Consider the following 21,181-nt stretch of genomic DNA (forward strand, 5'->3'; position numbering starts at 1 on the left):
CACCATACATGTTCAATAATATTGAGATCTGAGGACTCTGGTGGCCAGATAAGATGTTCAACTCCACTAGAATGTTCTTCATGCGATTCAGTAACAACTTTAGCTGTGTGAATTGGTGCATTATCATCCTGAAAGATTGTATTTCTCTCCGGAAACATTTCTGCAACCATAGGATGAATTTGATCAGATGAAATGCTTAAATAGTCTTGTCTATTAATTCTGCCATGAAGGGAAACCATTGGGCCAGCAGATTTCCAAGATATAGCCCCCCCCCCCCCCCCTGATCATTACAGATCCTCCTCCATGTTTAACAGTTGGAAGAAGGCAGTCTGGGTCACATGCTTCTTTTGGCTGTCTCCGCACATATACTTGGCCGGTGGTCAGAAATAATGTAAAGGATGACTCGTCCGAGAAAATAACATTCTTCCACTGCTCTAGGGACCAATTCTGTAGGTTTTACTCCACTCTAAACACTTTCCAACATTTGCTTTTGAAAGTAGTGGTTTTCTGGTTGCAACCCTCCTGTGAAATCCAGCTTTGTGCAGCTCCTGGCGAACAGTTTTAGTTGAAGCTGGGTTCTCGAGGTGGTCATTAAGCTCTGCAGTAATTTTGGGAGCTGTACTTTTGTTGTCCTTTCTAACAATTCGTGTAAGAGTCCGACAGTCCCTGTCCGAAAGATTTGGTTTTCTTCTGGAGATTTGTTTTGATGAGGAGGTTCTTCCCTCTTTCTCAAAGGCTGTCATTACTTTCGAGACAGTACTTCTTGATACACCAAACATTTTGGCTGTTTTTGTTATGCTAGTGCCTGCCATACAAGCACCAACAATTTGAACTCTTTGAAAGTTTGATAGATCTGTCATTTTAATGAATTTTAATTACCTTTTTCTGATGATATCTGAGAAGAAACGGCAATCTTAGCAAAACATATTAAGCAACACTAATAATAAATAAAAAGACATAAAAATAAGCAAGCTTTTGACGGTTTTATAGAGATTTCAAAATTATGATGCTATGATGCTAGGTGTTTCTATTATTTTGTCCAACCCCTGTATATATTAATATATATATATTTGGCGTTAGGAAGGGCATTCAGCTGTAGAAACTCTGCCAAATCAGATTGGAGCCTGGTGTTGCCATCCGGTTTCACCAGTCCTTAATCAAATCGTCCAACCCATGCTAGCACGGAAAGCGGACGTTAAACGATGATGATGATGATGATGATGATATATATATATATATGTATATATATGTATATTCATTATTTTTTTTTTTTGTTTCAGTCATTTAACTGCAGCCCTGCTGGAACACCACCTTTATTCAAACAAATCGACCCCAGGATTTATTCTTTGTAGGCCTAGTACTTATTCTATCAGTGCCTTTTGCCGAACTGCTAAGTAACAGGGATGTAGGGGTACAAACACAGACACACAAACATATACATATGGTAGGGGTACAAACAGACACACAAATATATACATACATATATATATATATATATATATATATATATATGTACATACAACGGGCTTCTTTCAGTTTCCATCTACCAAATCCACTCACAAGGCTTTTGTTGGCCTGAGGCTATAGTCTGACACTTGCCCAGGGTGTAGTGGGAATGAACCCTGAACCTCTTGGTTGGGAAGCAAACTTCTTACCCCACAGCCACGCCTGCACCTATGTTTGTGTACTTCTTGCCCCAGCAACTAAACCTGATGATTTTATTAAAATTTTTATTTCTTTTGTTGTAATTTTTTTTTAATTAATTGTAATTTTTTAATTACAGAGATTCAAAAGCCTGAAGAAAATCTGCAAAAAGGAAGACATTCAGAATACAGAATAAAGAAGACAAAAGAAGTGTAGACATTAACAAACCTCAAGCTAAATCTACTAAACCTGTTTGTTAATATGGCGCAACTGTAATTCTGTTATTCTTTTATTCTCTTATTCACCACTGTCTCTATCTCTTCTCCTCTTCAATCACTCCAGCTGTGTGGTTAACAAGCTTGCCTTGCAAACGTGTAGTTTCAGGTTCTGTCCCACTGTGTGGAATCTTTTTTTTAGGTGTCTTGTTGCTGAGCAGTGTTGTGACTGAATTTGATAGACGGGAACAGTGTGTGTGTGTGTATGTGCATGTGTGTGCATGCATGTGGACTTGTATGTGTGTGCTTGTGTGTAAGTACGTGCATGTATGTGTATATGCATGTGTGTATACATGGGGTATGCGCACGTGTGTGTGTGTGTGTGCATGCACTTGTCTCCCATCATCATTTGAGAACTGGAATATGCCCCTATAACTTAGTAGTTTGGTAAAAGAGACTGACAAGACAAGTACCAGATTTAAAGATAAGTTTCAGGGTCAATTTGCTTGACTAAACCCTTCAAGCCGGTGCTCCAGCATGACTAAAAAGAAGTAAAAGATATATGTATATGTATTTGTGTGTGTGTGTGTGTGTGTGTGTGTATATATATATATATATATATATATATATATATATATATATATATATATATCTACTACATATGTGGGAAATTTCGTTTGTGGTTGTGTTTGTGGAATTGTTCATTTGGTATCAATCAAATTGAGTTTGCTTATTTCTTAGTATTTGAACTGTTAAGAGTTATTTTTGCAATTCATCCAGTACAACCCTTAAACAAGTAAATAGTATTTTCCTAAACAATAGATTCACTTATTTTGGTAAGTGACTTATTCACAAATATACCAACACTAGCACCACTGAGGGTAATATTCTCTGGGAACACACAAAAGCCCCTTTCCAGAGTTATTTACTTTGAATTGTTATTATCTCATATCTGATTAGCCAGTTATTACGTAACATGCTTCACAATTTTAGTATACATACCTTATTAGCATTTCCTCCTATGTTCTATGTATTCTGGAAACACATTAAAGCCCTTTATTTGAATTCTTACTATTAGGTAACTAATTTCATGTTATTACATAACTGACTTCACAATTTGGGTATTCATAACTTATTGGGAATTCCTAAAAACAAGATCCTGTGTAAGACAGTTCGGTATTGTCTGTAAATGCACAAAAACCGTTTTAAGGGTTACATACTTTGTATTGTTATTATTGGATTAGCGAAACAATTATGAGAACGGAACCAAGGGATAAGCCCCGCTTTCTCAGGAATTATCAGGTGCATCCGCCAGTATATATATATATATATATATATATATATATATATATATATATATATATATATATATATATATATATAGATAATACAGAATGGGACAAGAACGCAAAACATCCAGACAGTTAGGTAATACAACAAAGGGACAAAGCATACAGATAGACGATACAAAGAAAACACGGACATGTCATTCGAAGTTATCTTTGCAATTTTGGCTGGTTATTCTCGATATTGCTCCAATCTGGCCAGCACCAAGGAAAAACTAAGCTAAAAGCATTAGATTCCTTGGGAGAAAGCAGTGAATGTATACAAAACCAAGGACGGGAAAAAACAAACAATGTTACACAAATACAATAAAAATAATAACAGGACATAACAACAGATGTCCTTCGACTGGACAAATAAAATTACGCTGATGTATATGGAAATAAGGCCTTACAGCCGGGATACAAGATTTCAGAGGCACAGGAAGTACAAGGGTGGGGTGATAAGTTCATAGGCTGACCATGAAGGAGTGATGCTAGAGCTGTTAGATTTTGCATGCATTAATTTCAAATCTTCTTATTTATAACTGCATTGTTTCTTCCCAAGTAAACTCATGCCTGACTGTTTGAAGAAGATTTCAAAATTAACTTGTAGCAACTTGTCTTGGCATCATGGTGTTATTCAAGTACCTGCAGAAAAAGGGTTTAGCCCCCAAGCACATTTTGTTGACATGGTTGCTACATTAGGGGATGATGCTCTAGCTTTATCAACAGTGTAAATATGGGCAGCTGAATTTAGGAAAAGGGAGAGTCTTGAAGATGACGCAAGGTCTGGACGTCCTACAACTGCCATTACTGAGGATAATATTGATCATGTTCACCACATAATGATGGATGACAGGCGATTGACTATAAATCAAACAGCCAATTCTATTAGCATATCTCATGAGAGAGTTGAGAATATTCTGCACAATGAACTTGGCATGACAAAGGTTTCAACTCAGTGGGTGCCAAGTCTTCTTACACCTGATAAAAAGTGCACCAAGATGATCACATCATGGGAAAATCTGACATTGTTTGAAGCAAATCCAGCTGGTTTCCTTGATTGCTTCCTAAGCTGGGATGAGTGGTGGGTTCATCACTTTGAGCCAGAAATGAAGGGACAATCCACACAGTGGAAACATTCCCTCCTTACTCCAGATGTGGTTGTGTGGTAAAAAGCTTGCTTCCTAACCACATGGTTCCAGGTTCAGTCTCAGTGCATGGCACCTTGCACAAATGTCTTCTATTATAGCCTCAGGACAATCAAAACCTTATGAGCGAATTTGGAAGACAAACGAAAAGAAGCTTGTTGTATATATGTATATGTCAGTGTTTGTCCCCCCCATCACCACCTGACAAAAGTGACTGATAGAGTAAGTACAAAGCTTTAAAAAAAAAAAGAGTCCTTGAGTCGATTTATTTGACTCAAGGCCCTTCAAAGAGGTGCTCCTGCATGGCCACGGTCAAACGACTGAAACAAGTAAAAGAATAACTCTTTCTAGAACATGTCCATTTCTTTATATAAGATAAAATTGATAACAACTGTCAAGGTAAAAGAGGTGACAAGTATATAATAAAGGCTATAGTTTTCCCTGCTTTAAATGCACCTTTTGTACAACCTATGTAGAACATGTTGTTTCATATGAATAAAAGTGAAATTCTGTCTGTTGGTCTTGAACCCCTGTATCTCAGTTTACATCTGCTCTACACAAACATATTATACCTTTTTGGAACATGGATGATCCTGGGATTGAGAATTTGGTCTTCATTTGGCTCTTGAACATCCAGCATTGAGATCTGATGTAAGAGCATTTGAGCTGCAATTTCTTATTTCTTTATTGCCCACAAGGGGTTAAACATAAAGGGGACAAACAAGGACAGACAAAGGGATTAAGTCGATTATATCGACCCCAGTATGCAACTGGTACTTATTTAATTAACCCCGAAAGGATGAAAGGCTAAGTCGACCTCGGTGGAATTTAAACTCAGAACGTAGTGGCAGACAAAATACCGCTAAGCATTTCACCCGGCGTGCTAACGTTTCTGCCAGCTCGCCGCCTGATTTGAGCTGTAATTTCTAGCAGGTAAAGCGACCATGACAGGTTTTAGATGGTTTACAAGAGTTACCACCCTTCACTATTATAATAATTCTTTCTACTGGAGGCACAAAACCTCAAATTTGTTGGGTGGGGACTAGTTGATTATATCGACCCCAGTGTTTCACTGGTACTTAATTTATTGACCTCGAAATAATGAAAGGCAAAGTCAACATCAGTGGAATTTGAACTCAGAATGTAGCAACAGGTGAAATACCGCTAACCATTTCGTCCAGTGCACTAACGATTCTGCCATTTCAATGCCTTCTTAGCAATAATAATAATAAGAATAATAATAATAATAATAATAATAGACAGAGCTGGGACCTATATACACTGGAAGCTATGCCAACATTATGGAATAGCAACAGAAAAAAGATGGTATAAACACACGCCAGAAAAGGTCACAGAAAACGAGAAAGCAACCATACTCTGGGATATGCCAATACACACAGATAGAGAAATTAAGGCAAATAGACCAGATATAGTTGTCAAAGATCATGAAGGAAAAAAATGCCTTCTAATTGATGTTTCAATACCAGCAGATGACAACGTTTCTCTAAAAGAAATGGAAAAACTTTCAAAATACAAAGACCTGGAAATAGAGATAACTCGAATGTGGAATCTAAAAACAGAAACAATTCCTATCATAGTAGGTGCCTTAGGTATAATAAAAAAATATTCAGACAAATACATAACAAAAACACCAGGACTTACAAATATATATAACATACAGAAAATTGCACTACTGGGTACTGCACACATTCTACGCAAAACACTTTCAATACAGTAAACATAAGAGCACCACAGCAAACCACAGCACATACCCAAGGCGCACAGAGCTGCGCTCGGTAGTGAAGTGAAAGCACGTTATAAAAATAAAACTACTGAATAATAATAATAATAATAATAAGAAGAAGAAGAATAAGAATAATAAGCAAGACATTGTGTGTCGGATAACTGATGAAAACTTTTTGAATTTAATACCAAAACTTTGTGACAGTCTGAGATGGTAGGATACCAAGAAATGTTTTTTTATTATTATTATTGCTTTCTTCGGTTTATTCCTCCTCAGGAGCTTGCTTAAAAGTCAGCACAGAGTGTGGCTTTTAAGTTAGTTTCTTCATCTAAGACAAAAATGACTGTCAAGTTAAAAGGAATGACAAGTGTATTATTAAGAATATAGTTTTCAAAGATCTCATTTGTGAGACTGCATCTTTGATACAGCCAAGCACTGGATTAACCATTAGGTAAAATAAGTATGTGCTTAGGGCATCATACGAAGTAGGGGGTACCACAGAAATGGTAAATGGTTTACGGCACAAAAGAAATCCCTTTAAACTTGCTAAAATGATATTCAGGATATCTTATCTTCACTAGGTACAGAAGGAGATATGTTATGTAAGATTAATTTTGCAGATTAATTCTGTCTGTTGGTCTTGGACCCCTGTATCTCAGTCTACATTTGCTCTACACAGACATATTATACCTTTTTGGAATATGGATGATCCTGGGATTGAGAATCTAGCCTTCATTTGGTTCTTGAACATCCAGCATTGAGATCTGATGTAAGAGTATTTGAGCTGCTATTTCTAGCAGATAAAGCGACCATGAGAGGTTTTAAATGGTTTACAAGACTTTGTAATTAAAAAAAGACTTTGCAATTAAAATAAGTAGGAGAAAACATTTTAAAGATAAATAAAATGGAAGAATACAAAAATAAACATTATTTTCTATCTTACTGTTAGTTTAGTTTCATTTTGGAAAATATAAATTTATTTTATGGTTTATTACTGTTTATATTTTGAATCGCTTATATATGGAGGAACACTAAAATATTTAAAGAGTTTAGGGCCTCTTTGAGTCTTAATCCAACCATGGTACAGCTTATGTGATCTATACAAAATCTCAACAATTTCTGAAGAAATACATTTAATAGTTCTCTGCAAATTTCTTATTGTTGTTGCTATTGGTTGCAGAAATACACCTTGTGTGGCGCTGGATTGTGAAATGGTCGGCACTGGTCCACTTGCTGACATTGACATGCTTGCTCGAGCATCATTAGTTAACCAGGATGGAGAATGCATCTATGACCGATATGTGAAGCCAAGTCAAAAGATCACAAGTTACAGGACATCTGTCAGTGGAATAACCCCGGACTTACTCATAGACGGTCAGTGCACAGAATTTACTTATTGTTTTGTTGTTGGTGGTGATAGTGGTGGTGGTGGTGGTAGTGCTGTGCTGTCCATGGTTTTGGTTGTGGTGGTGGTGGTGGTGATGGTTGTTGTGGTGGTGGTGATGGATGTGATGGTTGTTGTGGTGGTAGTAGTAATGCTGTGCTGTTCATGGTTTTGGTTGTGGTGGTGGTAGTAGTAATGCTGTACTGTCCATGGTTTTGGTTGTGGTGGTGGTGGTGGTGATGATGGAAGTGATGGTTGTTGTGGTGGTGGTAGTAGTAATGCTGTGCTGTTCATGGTTTTGGTTGTGGTGGTGATGGTAGTTGTGGTGGTGGTGGTAGTAGTAATGCTGTACTGTCCATGGTTTTGGTTGTGGTGGTGGTGGTGATGGAAGTGATGGTTGTGGTGGTGGTAGTAGTAATGCTGTGCTGTTCGTGGTTTTGGTTGTGGTGGTGGTGGTGGTGGTGGTGATGATGGAAGTGATGGTTGTTGTGGTGGTGGTAGTAGTAATGCTGTGCTGTTCGTGGTTTTGGTTGTGGTGGTGGTGGTGGTGGTGATGATGGAAGTGATGGTTGTTGTGGTGGTGGTAGTAGTAATGCTGTGCTGTTCGTGGTTTTGGTTGTGGTGGTGGTGGTGGTGGTGATGATGGAAGTGATGGTTGTTGTGGTGGTGGTAGTAGTAATGCTGTGCTGTTCGTGGTTTTGGTTGTGGTGGTGGTGGTGGTGGTGATGATGGAAGTGATGGTTGTTGTGGTGATGGTAGTAGTAATGCTGTGCTGTTCGTGGTTTTGGTTGTGGTGGTGGTGGTGGTGGTGGTGATGATGGAAGTGATGGTTGTTGTGGTGGTGGTAGTAGTAATGCTGTGCTGTTCGTGGTTTTGGTTGTGGTGGTGGTGGTGGTGGTGATGATGGAAGTGATGGTTGTTGTGGTGGTGGTAGTAGTAATGCTGTGCTGTTCGTGGTTTTGGTTGTGGTGGTGGTGGTGGTGGTGATGATGGAAGTGATGGTTGTTGTGGTGGTGGTAGTAGTAATGCTGTGCTGTTCATGGTTTTGGTTGTGGTGGTGGTGGTGGTGATGATGGAAGTGATGGTTGTTGTGGTGGTGGTAGTAGTAATGCTGTACTGTCCATGGTTTTGGTTGTGGTGGTGGTGGTGGTGGTGATGATGGAAGTGATGGTTGTTGTGGTGGTGGTAGTAGTAATGCTGTGCTGTTCATGGTTTTGGTTGTGGTGGTGGTGGTGGTGATGATGGAAGTGATGGTAGTTGTGGTGGTGGTGGTAGTAGTAATGCTGTACTGTCCATGGTTTTGGTTGTGGTGGTGGTGGTGGTGGTGATGATGGTTGTTGTGGTGGTGGTAGTAGTAATGCTGTGCTGTTCATGGTTTTGGTTGTGGTGGTGGTGGTGGTGATGATGGAAGTGATGGTAGTTGTGGTGGTGGTGGTAGTAGTAATGCTGTACTGTCCATGGTTTTGGTTGTGGTGGTGGTGGTGATGGAAGTGATGGTTGTTGTGGTGGTGGTAGTAGTAATGCTGTGCTGTTCATGGTTTTGGTTGTGGTGGTGGTGGTGGTGGTGATGATGGAAGTGATGGTAGTTGTGGTGGTGGTGGTAGTAGTAATGCTGTACTGTCCATGGTTTTGGTTGTGGTGGTGGTGGTGGTGGTGATGATGGAAGTGATGGTAGTTGTGGTGGTGGTGGTAGTAGTAATGCTGTACTGTCCATGGTTTTGGTTGTGGTGGTGGTGGTGATGGAAGTGATGGTTGTTGTGGTGGTGGTAGTAGTAATGCTGTGCTGTTCATGGTTTTGGTTGTGGTGGTGGTGGTGGTGGTGATGATGGAAGTGATGGTAGTTGTGGTGGTGGTGGTAGTAGTAATGCTGTACTGTCCATGGTTTTGGTTGTGGTGGTGGTGGTGATGGAAGTGATGGTTGTTGTGGTGGTGGTAGTAGTAATGCTGTGCTGTTCATGGTTTTGGTTGTGGTGGTGGTGGTGGTGGTGATGATGGAAGTGATGGTAGTTGTGGTGGTGGTGGTAGTAGTAATGCTGTACTGTCCATGGTTTTGGTTGTGGTGGTGGTGGTGGTGGTGATGATGGAAGTGATGGTAGTTGTGGTGGTGGTGGTAGTAGTAATGCTGTACTGTCCATGGTTTTGGTTGTGGTGGTGGTGGTGATGGAAGTGATGGTTGTTGTGGTGGTGGTAGTAGTAATGCTGTGCTGTTCATGGTTTTGGTTGTGGTGGTGGTGGTGGTGGTGATGATGGAAGTGATGGTAGTTGTGGTGGTGGTGGTAGTAGTAATGCTGTACTGTCCATGGTTTTGGTTGTGGTGGTGGTGGTGATGGAAGTGATGGTTGTTGTGGTGGTGGTAGTAGTAATGCTGTGCTGTTCATGGTTTTGGTTGTGGTGGTGGTGGTGGTGGTGATGATGGAAGTGATGGTAGTTGTGGTGGTGGTGGTAGTAGTAATGCTGTACTGTCCATGGTTTTGGTTGTGGTGGTGGTGGTGATGGAAGTGATGGTTGTTGTGGTGGTGGTAGTAGTAATGCTGTGCTGTTCATGGTTTTGGTTGTGGTGGTGGTGGTGGTGGTGATGATGGAAGTGATGGTAGTTGTGGTGGTGGTGGTAGTAGTAATGCTGTACTGTCCATGGTTTTGGTTGTGGTGGTGGTGGTGATGGAAGTGATGGTTGTTGTGGTGGTGGTAGTAGTAATGCTGTGCTGTTCATGGTTTTGGTTGTGGTGGTGGTGGTGGTGGTGATGATGGAAGTGATGGTAGTTGTGGTGGTGGTGGTAGTAGTAATGCTGTACTGTCCATGGTTTTGGTTGTGGTGGTGGTGGTGATGGAAGTGATGGTTGTTGTGGTGGTGGTAGTAGTAATGCTGTGCTGTTCATGGTTTTGGTTGTGGTGGTGGTGGTGGTGGTGATGATGGAAGTGATGGTAGTTGTGGTGGTGGTGGTAGTAGTAATGCTGTACTGTCCATGGTTTTGGTTGTGGTGGTGGTGGTGGTGGTGATGATGGAAGTGATGGTAGTTGTGGTGGTGGTGGTAGTAGTAATGCTGTACTGTCCATGGTTTTGGTTGTGGTGGTGGTGGTGATGGAAGTGATGGTTGTTGTGGTGGTGGTAGTAGTAATGCTGTGCTGTTCATGGTTTTGGTTGTGGTGGTGGTGGTGGTGGTGATGATGGAAGTGATGGTAGTTGTGGTGGTGGTGGTAGTAGTAATGCTGTACTGTCCATGGTTTTGGTTGTGGTGGTGGTGGTGGTGGTGATGATGGAAGTGATGGTAGTTGTGGTGGTGGTGGTAGTAGTAATGCTGTACTGTCCATGGTTTTGGTTGTGGTGGTGGTGGTGATGGAAGTGATGGTTGTTGTGGTGGTGGTAGTAGTAATGCTGTGCTGTTCATGGTTTTGGTTGTGGTGGTGGTGGTGGTGGTGATGATGGAAGTGATGGTAGTTGTGGTGGTGGTGGTAGTAGTAATGCTGTACTGTCCATGGTTTTGGTTGTGGTGGTGGTGGTGATGGAAGTGATGGTTGTTGTGGTGGTGGTAGTAGTAATGCTGTGCTGTTCATGGTTTTGGTTGTGGTGGTGGTGGTGGTGGTGGTGATGATGGAAGTGATGGTTGTTGTGGTGGTGGTAGTAGTAATGCTGTGCTGTTCGTGGTTTTGGTTGTGGTGGTGGTGGTGGTGGTGATGATGGAAGTGATGGTTGTTGTGGTGGTGGTAGTAGTAATGCTGTGCTGTTCGTGGTTTTGGTTGTGGTGGTGGTGGTGGTGGTGATGATGGAAGTGATGGTTGTTGTGGTGGTGGTAGTAGTAATGCTGTGCTGTTCGTGGTTTTGGTTGTGGTGGTGGTGGTGGTGGTGGTGATGATGGAAGTGATGGTTGTTGTGGTGGTGGTAGTAGTAATGCTGTGCTGTTCGTGGTTTTGGTTGTGGTGGTGGTGGTGGTGGTGATGATGGAAGTGATGGTTGTTGTGGTGGTGGTAGTAGTAATGCTGTGCTGTTCGTGGTTTTGGTTGTGGTGGTGGTGGTGGTGGTGATGATGGAAGTGATGGTTGTTGTGGTGGTGGTAGTAGTAATGCTGTGCTGTTCGTGGTTTTGGTTGTGGTGGTGGTGGTGGTGGTGGTGATGATGGAAGTGATGGTTGTTGTGGTGGTGGTAGTAGTAATGCTGTGCTGTTCGTGGTTTTGGTTGTGGTGGTGGTGGTGGTGGTGATGATGGAAGTGATGGTTGTTGTGGTGATGGTAGTAGTAATGCTGTGCTGTTCGTGGTTTTGGTTGTGGTGGTGGTGGTGGTGGTGGTGATGATGGAAGTGATGGTTGTTGTGGTGGTGGTAGTAGTAATGCTGTGCTGTTCGTGGTTTTGGTTGTGGTGGTGGTGGTGGTGGTGATGATGGAAGTGATGGTTGTTGTGGTGGTGGTAGTAGTAATGCTGTGCTGTTCGTGGTTTTGGTTGTGGTGGTGGTGGTGGTGGTGATGATGGAAGTGATGGTTGTTGTGGTGGTGGTAGTAGTAATGCTGTGCTGTTCGTGGTTTTGGTTGTGGTGGTGGTGGTGGTGGTGATGATGGAAGTGATGGTTGTTGTGGTGGTGGTAGTAGTAATGCTGTGCTGTTCGTGGTTTTGGTTGTGGTGGTGGTGGTGGTGGTGATGATGGAAGTGATGGTTGTTGTGGTGGTGGTAGTAGTAATGCTGTGCTGTTCGTGGTTTTGGTTGTGGTGGTGGTGGTGGTGGTGGTGATGATGGAAGTGATGGTTGTTGTGGTGGTGGTAGTAGTAATGCTGTGCTGTTCGTGGTTTTGGTTGTGGTGGTGGTGGTGGTGGTGGTGATGATGGAAGTGATGGTTGTTGTGGTGGTGGTAGTAGTAATGCTGTGCTGTTCGTGGTTTTGGTTGTGGTGGTGGTGGTGGTGATGATGGAAGTGATGGTTGTTGTGGTGGTGGTAGTAGTAATGCTGTGCTGTTCATGGTTTTGGTTGTGGTGGTGGTGGTGGTGGTGATGATGGAAGTGATGGTTGTTGTGGTGGTGGTAGTAGTAATGCTGTGCTGTTCGTGGTTTTGGTTGTGGTGGTGGTGGTGGTGGTGATGATGGAAGTGATGGTTGTTGTGGTGGTGGTAGTAGTAATGCTGTGCTGTTCGTGGTTTTGGTTGTGGTGGTGGTGGTGGTGGTGATGATGGAAGTGATGGTTGTTGTGGTGGTGGTAGTAGTAATGCTGTGCTGTTCGTGGTTTTGGTTGTGGTGGTGGTGGTGGTGGTGGTGATGATGGAAGTGATGGTTGTTGTGGTGGTGGTAGTAGTAATGCTGTGCTGTTCGTGGTTTTGGTTGTGGTGGTGGTGGTGGTGGTGGTGATGATGGAAGTGATGGTTGTTGTGGTGATGGTAGTAGTAATGCTGTGCTGTTCGTGGTTTTGGTTGTGGTGGTGGTGGTGGTGGTGATGATGGAAGTGATGGTTGTTGTGGTGGTGGTAGTAGTAATGCTGTGCTGTTCGTGGTTTTGGTTGTGGTGGTGGTGGTGGTGGTGATGATGGAAGTGATGGTTGTTGTGGTGGTGGTAGTAGTAATGCTGTGCTGTTCGTGGTTTTGGTTGTGGTGGTGGTGGTGGTGGTGATGATGGAAGTGATGGTTGTTGTGGTGGTGGTAGTAGTAATGCTGTGCTGTTCGTGGTTTTGGTTGTGGTGGTGGTGGTGGTGGTGATGATGGAAGTGATGGTTGTTGTGGTGGTGGTAGTAGTAATGCTGTGCTGTTCGTGGTTTTGGTTGTGGTGGTGGTGGTGGTGGTGATGATGGAAGTGATGGTTGTTGTGGTGGTGGTAGTAGTAATGCTGTGCTGTTCGTGGTTTTGGTTGTGGTGGTGGTGGTGGTGGTGATGATGGAAGTGATGGTTGTTGTGGTGGTGGTAGTAGTAATGCTGTGCTGTTCGTGGTTTTGGTTGTGGTGGTGGTGGTGGTGGTGGTGATGATGGAAGTGATGGTTGTTGTGGTGATGGTAGTAGTAATGCTGTGCTGTTCGTGGTTTTGGTTGTGGTGGTGGTGGTGGTGGTGATGATGGAAGTGATGGTTGTTGTGGTGGTGGTAGTAGTAATGCTGTGCTGTTCGTGGTTTTGGTTGTGGTGGTGGTGGTGGTGGTGATGATGGAAGTGATGGTTGTTGTGGTGGTGGTAGTAGTAATGCTGTGCTGTTCGTGGTTTTGGTTGTGGTGGTGGTGGTGGTGGTGATGATGGAAGTGATGGTTGTTGTGGTGGTGGTAGTAGTAATGCTGTGCTGTTCGTGGTTTTGGTTGTGGTGGTGGTGGTGGTGGTGATGATGGAAGTGATGGTTGTTGTGGTGGTGGTAGTAGTAATGCTGTGCTGTTCGTGGTTTTGGTTGTGGTGGTGGTGGTGGTGGTGATGATGGAAGTGATGGTTGTTGTGGTGGTGGTAGTAGTAATGCTGTGCTGTTCGTGGTTTTGGTTGTGGTGGTGGTGGTGGTGGTGGTGATGATGGAAGTGATGGTTGTTGTGGTGGTGGTAGTAGTAATGCTGTGCTGTTCGTGGTTTTGGTTGTGGTGGTGGTGGTGGTGGTGGTGATGATGGAAGTGATGGTTGTTGTGGTGATGGTAGTAGTAATGCTGTGCTGTTCGTGGTTTTGGTTGTGGTGGTGGTGGTGGTGGTGATGATGGAAGTGATGGTTGTTGTGGTGGTGGTAGTAGTAATGCTGTGCTGTTCGTGGTTTTGGTTGTGGTGGTGGTGGTGGTGGTGATGATGGAAGTGATGGTTGTTGTGGTGGTGGTAGTAGTAATGCTGTGCTGTTCGTGGTTTTGGTTGTGGTGGTGGTGGTGGTGGTGATGATGGAAGTGATGGTTGTTGTGGTGGTGGTAGTAGTAATGCTGTGCTGTTCGTGGTTTTGGTTGTGGTGGTGGTGGTGGTGGTGATGATGGAAGTGATGGTTGTTGTGGTGGTGGTAGTAGTAATGCTGTGCTGTTCGTGGTTTTGGTTGTGGTGGTGGTGGTGGTGGTGATGATGGAAGTGATGGTTGTTGTGGTGGTGGTAGTAGTAATGCTGTGCTGTTCGTGGTTTTGGTTGTGGTGGTGGTGGTGGTGGTGATGATGGAAGTGATGGTTGTTGTGGTGGTGGTAGTAGTAATGCTGTGCTGTTCGTGGTTTTGGTTGTGGTGGTGGTGGTGGTGGTGATGATGGAAGTGATGGTTGTTGTGGTGGTGGTAGTAGTAATGCTGTGCTGTTCGTGGTTTTGGTTGTGGTGGTGGTGGTGGTGGTGATGATGGAAGTGATGGTTGTTGTGGTGGTGGTAGTAGTAATGCTGTGCTGTTCGTGGTTTTGGTTGTGGTGGTGGTGGTGGTGGTGATGATGGAAGTGATGGTTGTTGTGGTGGTGGTAGTAGTAATGCTGTGCTGTTCGTGGTTTTGGTTGTGGTGGTGGTGGTGGTGGTGATGATGGAAGTGATGGTTGTTGTGGTGGTGGTAGTAGTAATGCTGTGCTGTTCGTGGTTTTGGTTGTGGTGGTGGTGGTGGTGGTGATGATGGAAGTGATGGTTGTTGTGGTGGTGGTAGTAGTAATGCTGTGCTGTTCGTGGTTTTGGTTGTGGTGGTGGTGGTGGTGGTGATGATGGAAGTGATGGTTGTTGTGGTGGTGGTAGTAGTAATGCTGTGCTGTTCGTGGTTTTGGTTGTGGTGGTGGTGGTGGTGGTGATGATGGAAGTGATGGTTGTTGTGGTGGTGGTAGTAGTAATGCTGTGCTGTTCGTGGTTTTGGTTGTGGTGGTGGTGGTGGTGGTGATGATGGAAGTGATGGTTGTTGTGGTGGTGGTAGTAGTAATGCTGTGCTGTTCGTGGTTTTGGTTGTGGTGGTGGTGGTGATGGTTGTTGTGGTGGTAGTAGTAGTGCTGTGCTGTTCATGGTTTTGGTTGTGGTATGATAGTGGTAGTGGTATGGCTCTTGCAGTTGCTGTTCTTCTTAAGACAGATCCTTTTTCAAAGATATTCCAGCCATGACTATCCCACCTATAACATTAGTGCTAGCATACCTAGAACTACATTATCTAATGTATAGCAAAGGAGTTAGTATCAGCGGCCATAGTCGTTGTTTAGCCCCAGGTCAGTCTCGATCCAGCAGACCTATGATCAAAGATGTTCCAGCTGTGACCATCCCGTCTGTTATTTAGCCATAATGTATCTAGGACTACATTATCTGATGTATAGTATAATATAATTAGTGACTGTCATTGTTGAGCCCCAGGTCATTCCTGATCCAACAAACCTATGGTCAAAGGTGTTCCAGCTGTGACCATCACAACCTTTATTCAGGCATAGTGTATCTAGGACTATATTATCTAGTGTATAGCTAAGTAGTTAATATTAGTGGCTATAGTTGTAGTTGTTTAGCCCCAGGTCAGTCCTGTTCCAACAGACCTATAATCAAAGATGCTCCAGACGTGACCATTCCTATCTAATTCAAACATAGTGTACCTCGGACTACAATATCTAATGTACAGTATAGTCGTAATAGTAGCTATAACTGTTGTTGCTTAACTCTAGGTCAGTCCTGACCAGGTAGACCTATCAACTGGTAAACTATTAAATCAATTAACTAATTGACCGTTTGACTAATCATTCAGTTGATCATAAATCAGGATTTATCAAAGCCCTTTTGTTATCATTTGTGAAGCCATCAATGACATAACCTCTCTAACGCTTCTTTCTCTCTCTCTTTTCAGCTACGGACTTCAGAACTGTACAGCGAGATGTCGCTGCCCTCATCAAGGACTCTATACTTGTGGGACATTCTGTGAATCATGACTTAGATGTAAGTTCTGTGCTTGAAAGGTACAAATAAAGTTGCTGTTACCTTGAGATGTAATCAGCAAAGTAAATCAAAACTTTGGGTCACATGAACAAGCAAAACATGACAGTCGTACTCTCAGGTGCACTCTACCTGAGCTTCTGGTTAGAGAAGGACTACTCCCCTAAAATAATCCTTTAAACACATCTGTGGTGCCCCAGCGCAGAAAGAAGTTGTTTGAACACCCTGCTTCTTGATATGACATCACTTCTGGACCCTTTGTCTTCATTGCCCCTGCTCATTCCTCCATACTGATCCAGTTCTTTTAGCCATATAACTTGTTTGTCAAATTCATTTGTTTCTCATACAAATCTCCCGTAGCCCTCAACCTTGAGAGCTACTGGAGATATCTTACCTCAAGATGCAATTGGCAACAGTATATCTCAACTCTGGGTCACAGGAATGAGCAAAACTCAACAGTTGCACCCTCACATGCACTTTACCCAGGGGTTTGGCCAGAAAGGACAACTCTCCTAAAATGATTCCCAAAACACGTGTATCACATTCAACACCCTGGTGAAGAAAGTGGCTATTCCCAAGATCCCCTTTTCTTGATGTAACATCACTTCCCCTCACTTCTGTTCCCATCATCCTCGTCACTCCCTTCATTCCTCCACACTGCTCCAGTTCTTTTAACTATTCAGCTTGTTTGTCAAATTCATCATTTGTTTCTCATACAAATCTTCTGTAGCCCTCATCCTTGAGGGCTACTGGAGATCTTTTACTTTGAGATGCAATCAGCAACAGTATATACAAACTTTGAGTTACAAAGACCAGTAAAACTCAACAGCCACTCCCTTTTGTGCACTCTATCTAAGCTTCTGACCACTCCCCTAAAACGATTCATTCAACACATCTATCGTGCTCGACACCCTGGCAAAGAAAGGGGCTGTTCAAAGACATCACTTCTTGATGTGACATCAGTTCCCCTTGCTTCTGATCCTATTGTCCTCATCACCTCTTCATTCATCCACAAGTTTTGTTCCAGGATAAATCTCCCTCTAATTCAGAAGACCTATTGTTAACAAAAATGTTATATTATCTAGGCACAGTGTATCTTGAACTACATTATCTAATATATTGGTTAAATCTGATCCAGTAGGCTTATGATCAAAGATGTTCCAACTGTGACCATCCCATCTATGATTCAGACATAGTGTATCTAGGACTACATTATCTAACGTATAATATAGTGGTTAGTATTAGCGGCTGTTGTTATTTGACCTTAGGTCAGTCTTGATACTGTAGACCTTTGATCCTACAGTATCTGATGTATAATATAATAGTATTAATGGCAATAGCTGTTGCAGTTGTTTAGCCCAGGGTCAGTCCTGATCCAGCAGACCTATGATCAAAGATGTTCCATATGTGACCATCCCATCTTTTATTTTGGCATAATGTATCTAGGATTACATTATCTAATGTATAATATAGTAGTTAGTATTAGTGACTATAGCTGTTGCTATTTAGCCCCAGGTCAGTCCTGATCCAGACAGACCTAAGATCAAAGATGTTCCAGCTATGTCTGTTAGATCATTTATTCAAACATAATGTATCTAAGAATATATTATCAAATGTACAGTAATAATAGTGAGCGCTAATGCCTTTAGTTGTTGTTGTTTAGCCCTAAGTCAGTCCTGGTCTAGGAGACCTATGATCAAAGATGTTCTAACTTTGACAAATCCAGTCTTTTATAACAAGATAATTCCATACCTTCTCATATGCTCATCTTTTTAAGGGATCACTCTAGTACCCCATCACAACCATCTTTATCATCTCAGTTACTCCAGTCCACCCTTATGTAATGCAGAGTAGCCATGTATCTCCTCTATGGCAAAACACCTGTGCTTGACCCTCAATCATACTTTAACCCTTTAACCCCTGGCATTAAGTCACCCCCCCCCCCCAGCTCAGTCGTATTTTTCTGTGTTCTATTTATGTCTTGCAAATTACTTGATGACCTCACTTATGCTGGTGTCCTATGAAAAGCATCCAGTACGTTCTGTAAAGTGGTCGGCTTCAGGAAGGACATCCAGCTGTAGAAACAATGCCAAAGCTGACTTTAGAGTACAACACAACACTGCAGCTCATCAGATCCTATCAAACCATCCAAACCATGTCAGCATGGAAAAGGGACGTTAAATGGTGGTGGTCATGGTAGTGATGGGGATGATGATGATGACAATGGTGGTGGTGATGGGAATGATGACGATGACGATGGTGGTGGTGGTGGTGGTGGTGGTGATGATGATGATGATGGTGATGATGATGACAATGGTGGTGGTGATGGGAATGATGACGATGACGATGGTGGTGGTGGTGGTGGCGATTGTCATGAGTCATGACGATGGTGATGGTTGTCATCGTCAACCATCATTATTAATCATCAATCATAATAACAATAATGATCATCATTATCAATCGCCATGAATCATCACTCATCATCCAAATGTTGCTTTCTTTGCTTCTATAATTCCAGGTTCTAGAGCTTAAACATCCAGAAGCGATGACACGAGACACAGCTTATTATCAACCTTTCATGTTGCAAAATAAGAACCGTTCTCCATCTCTGAAAATATTGGCCCAAAAGGAACTTGGACTTAGAATCCAGCAAAATGACCACAATTCGGTAAGTCAATGTGTACGAGAAAGTCAGCAAAGAGATTCCAGTTAAGAGAGCAGAAAGATTCCCCTCTTTTATCAAACAAAGTATATCTAGGACTACATGGTTTAATGTATTATAGTAAATGTATTAGTGACTATTTGAAGGTGTGTGGCTTAATGAGCTCACAAGTGTAAGCTCATGAGTTTGGTTCCAGGTAATGTGGTGTGTTCTTGAGCAAGACACTTTATTTCATGTTACTCCAGTCTACCCAGCTGGCAAAAATGAATTGTACTTGTAGGTCAAAGGGCCAGTCTTGTCCCATTCAGTGTCATGCTGAATCTCCCTCAGAACTATGTTAAGGGCGTGTGTGTCTAGAAGAAAACTCATCCACTTGCATGTCAGTTTCACGAGCAGGCTGTTCCATTGATTGGATCAACTGCAACACTCAATGCTGTAACCAACAAAGAGCTGATATGTTCTTTTATTCTTTTATTTGTTTCAGTAATTTGACTGCTGCCATGCTGGAGCACCACCTTTAGTTGAACAAATCAACCTCAGGACTTATTCTTTGTAAGCCTAGTACTTATTCTGTCGATATCTTTTGCCGAACTGCTAAGTGACAGAGACATAAACGCACCAACATACACGGTGGGCTTAGTTCAGTTTCCGTCTACCAGATCCCCTCACAAGGCTTTAGTTGTCCTGAGGCTATAGTAGAAGACACTTACCCAACATGCCATGCAGTGGGACTGAACCCGGAACCATGTGGTTGGTAAGCAAGCTACTTACCACACGACCACTCCTGCACCAAATAAAGATAGAACAATCACAGCTGGGACAGTTTTGATTATAGGTCTGCTGGATCAGGACTGACCTAGGGCTAAACAATGACAAACAACTGTAGCTACTAACACTATTTAGTATATTACACTTTATTTCATGTTGCTCCAGTCCACTTAGCTGGCAAAAATGAGTTGTACCGGTAATTCAAAAGGGCCCAGCCTTGTCACACTCAGTGTCATACTGAATCTCCTTGAGAACTACATTAAGGGTACGTGTGTCTGTGGAGTACTGTACTCCACCAGAATCTCTCTGAGAACTACATTAAGGGTATGCTTGTCCATGGAGTACTCAGCCACTTACACTTTAATTTCACAAGCAGGCAGTTTCTGTTGACTGGATCAAACTGGAACCCTTGTCATTGTAACTGACACAGTGCCAGTTAAGAATTAGTGATTATAGTTGATATTTTTGTTGTTTAGCCCCAGGTCAGACCTATGATCAAAGGTGTTCCACTTGTGATCATCACATCTCTTTTATGCAGGCAGAGTATATCTGGGACTTCATTATCTAAAGTAATCATTCTCATCCGTCTTATCGTACTCTACTGGACCCCCATAACCATTCAATGTTAGACGGAAACTGAAAGAAGCCTGTCGTATATATGTGTATGTGTCTGTAAGTGACAGTCGCGTGCTCCTATATTGAAAGATCGCCCTATGTTTGAATGATTAGACAGAGCTCCAATTGAATAGCTCTCAGAAACAGACTACGTACAAATTCATTTTTCACAACTCCCAAAGCTCTTTTCTGACAAGGGGCAGGGTCAGGAAATTTTCATACAGCTGGAGGCTCCAATCAAAGCAGGGGACCCAAAATGATAAGGTTGAGAAACGCTGATATAGATTATGCCTAACTGAATACAATCACAGCCACATCATCCAAACAGACCGGGTGAAATCGGGCTTAGCTGCTGGTCTCTCTCTCTCTCTCTCTCTCTCTCTCTCTCTCTATATATATATATATATATATATATATATATATATATATATAGAGAGAGAGAGAGAGAGAGAGAGAGAGAGAAAGATGAAAAACAGATTTGTTTTACAGAATTTAAGAGTATATTAGAGCCATGATAATAAAGATATTATACAATTTCCTGCCCCTGCCCCTTGGGAAGTAAGCTTCTTCTGGCCACACAGCCACACCAGCAAATAATTTAACTCTTATCTCTCATTGACAGGTGACTGATGCACAGGCTACGATGGGAATTTACAGGAAACACAGGAAGAACTGGGAGCGAAAATGGAACAAGTGAGAAGGAGGAAGAAGAGAATAATGGTGAATATAACAATGGAGAAAGGACGAAGCCAAATAGCAGCAATAATGATGATGATTATAATAAAACAACAACAACAACAATAATAATAATATAATAATAATAATAATAATAATATAATAATAATGATTATAAAAATATTTTTAATAATGAAAAGAACAAGAACCCTAATAAATATCTTTTGTCTTTTA

The 21,181-nt window shown here is 42.3% G+C and overlaps 1 protein-coding gene across 4 annotated transcripts in view; it reads left to right on the top strand.

Annotated features, from left to right (window-relative positions):
- Positions 1 to 21,181, top strand: part of LOC106877312 (RNA exonuclease 4) — an 84,732-nt gene extending 63,551 nt beyond the window's left edge. For all 4 annotated transcript variants that reach the window (XM_052978041.2, XM_052978043.2, XM_052978042.2 and 1 more), the window contains exons 2-6: positions 1,784 to 1,916; positions 7,260 to 7,453; positions 16,142 to 16,230; positions 18,746 to 18,895; positions 20,895 to 21,181. In XM_052978041.2, coding sequence (XP_052834001.1) covers positions 1,906 to 1,916; positions 7,260 to 7,453; positions 16,142 to 16,230; positions 18,746 to 18,895; positions 20,895 to 20,969 — 519 coding nt within the window. In that variant the 5' untranslated portion in view covers positions 1,784 to 1,905 and the 3' untranslated portion in view covers positions 20,970 to 21,181. The remainder of the gene's footprint in view (positions 1 to 1,783; positions 1,917 to 7,259; positions 7,454 to 16,141; positions 16,231 to 18,745; positions 18,896 to 20,894) is intronic.

Source organism: Octopus bimaculoides, chromosome 29 (genome assembly GCF_046866305.1).
Source record: "Octopus bimaculoides isolate indiv1 chromosome 29, ASM4686630v1, whole genome shotgun sequence".
Taxonomy (NCBI): Eukaryota; Metazoa; Mollusca; class Cephalopoda; order Octopoda; family Octopodidae; genus Octopus; species Octopus bimaculoides.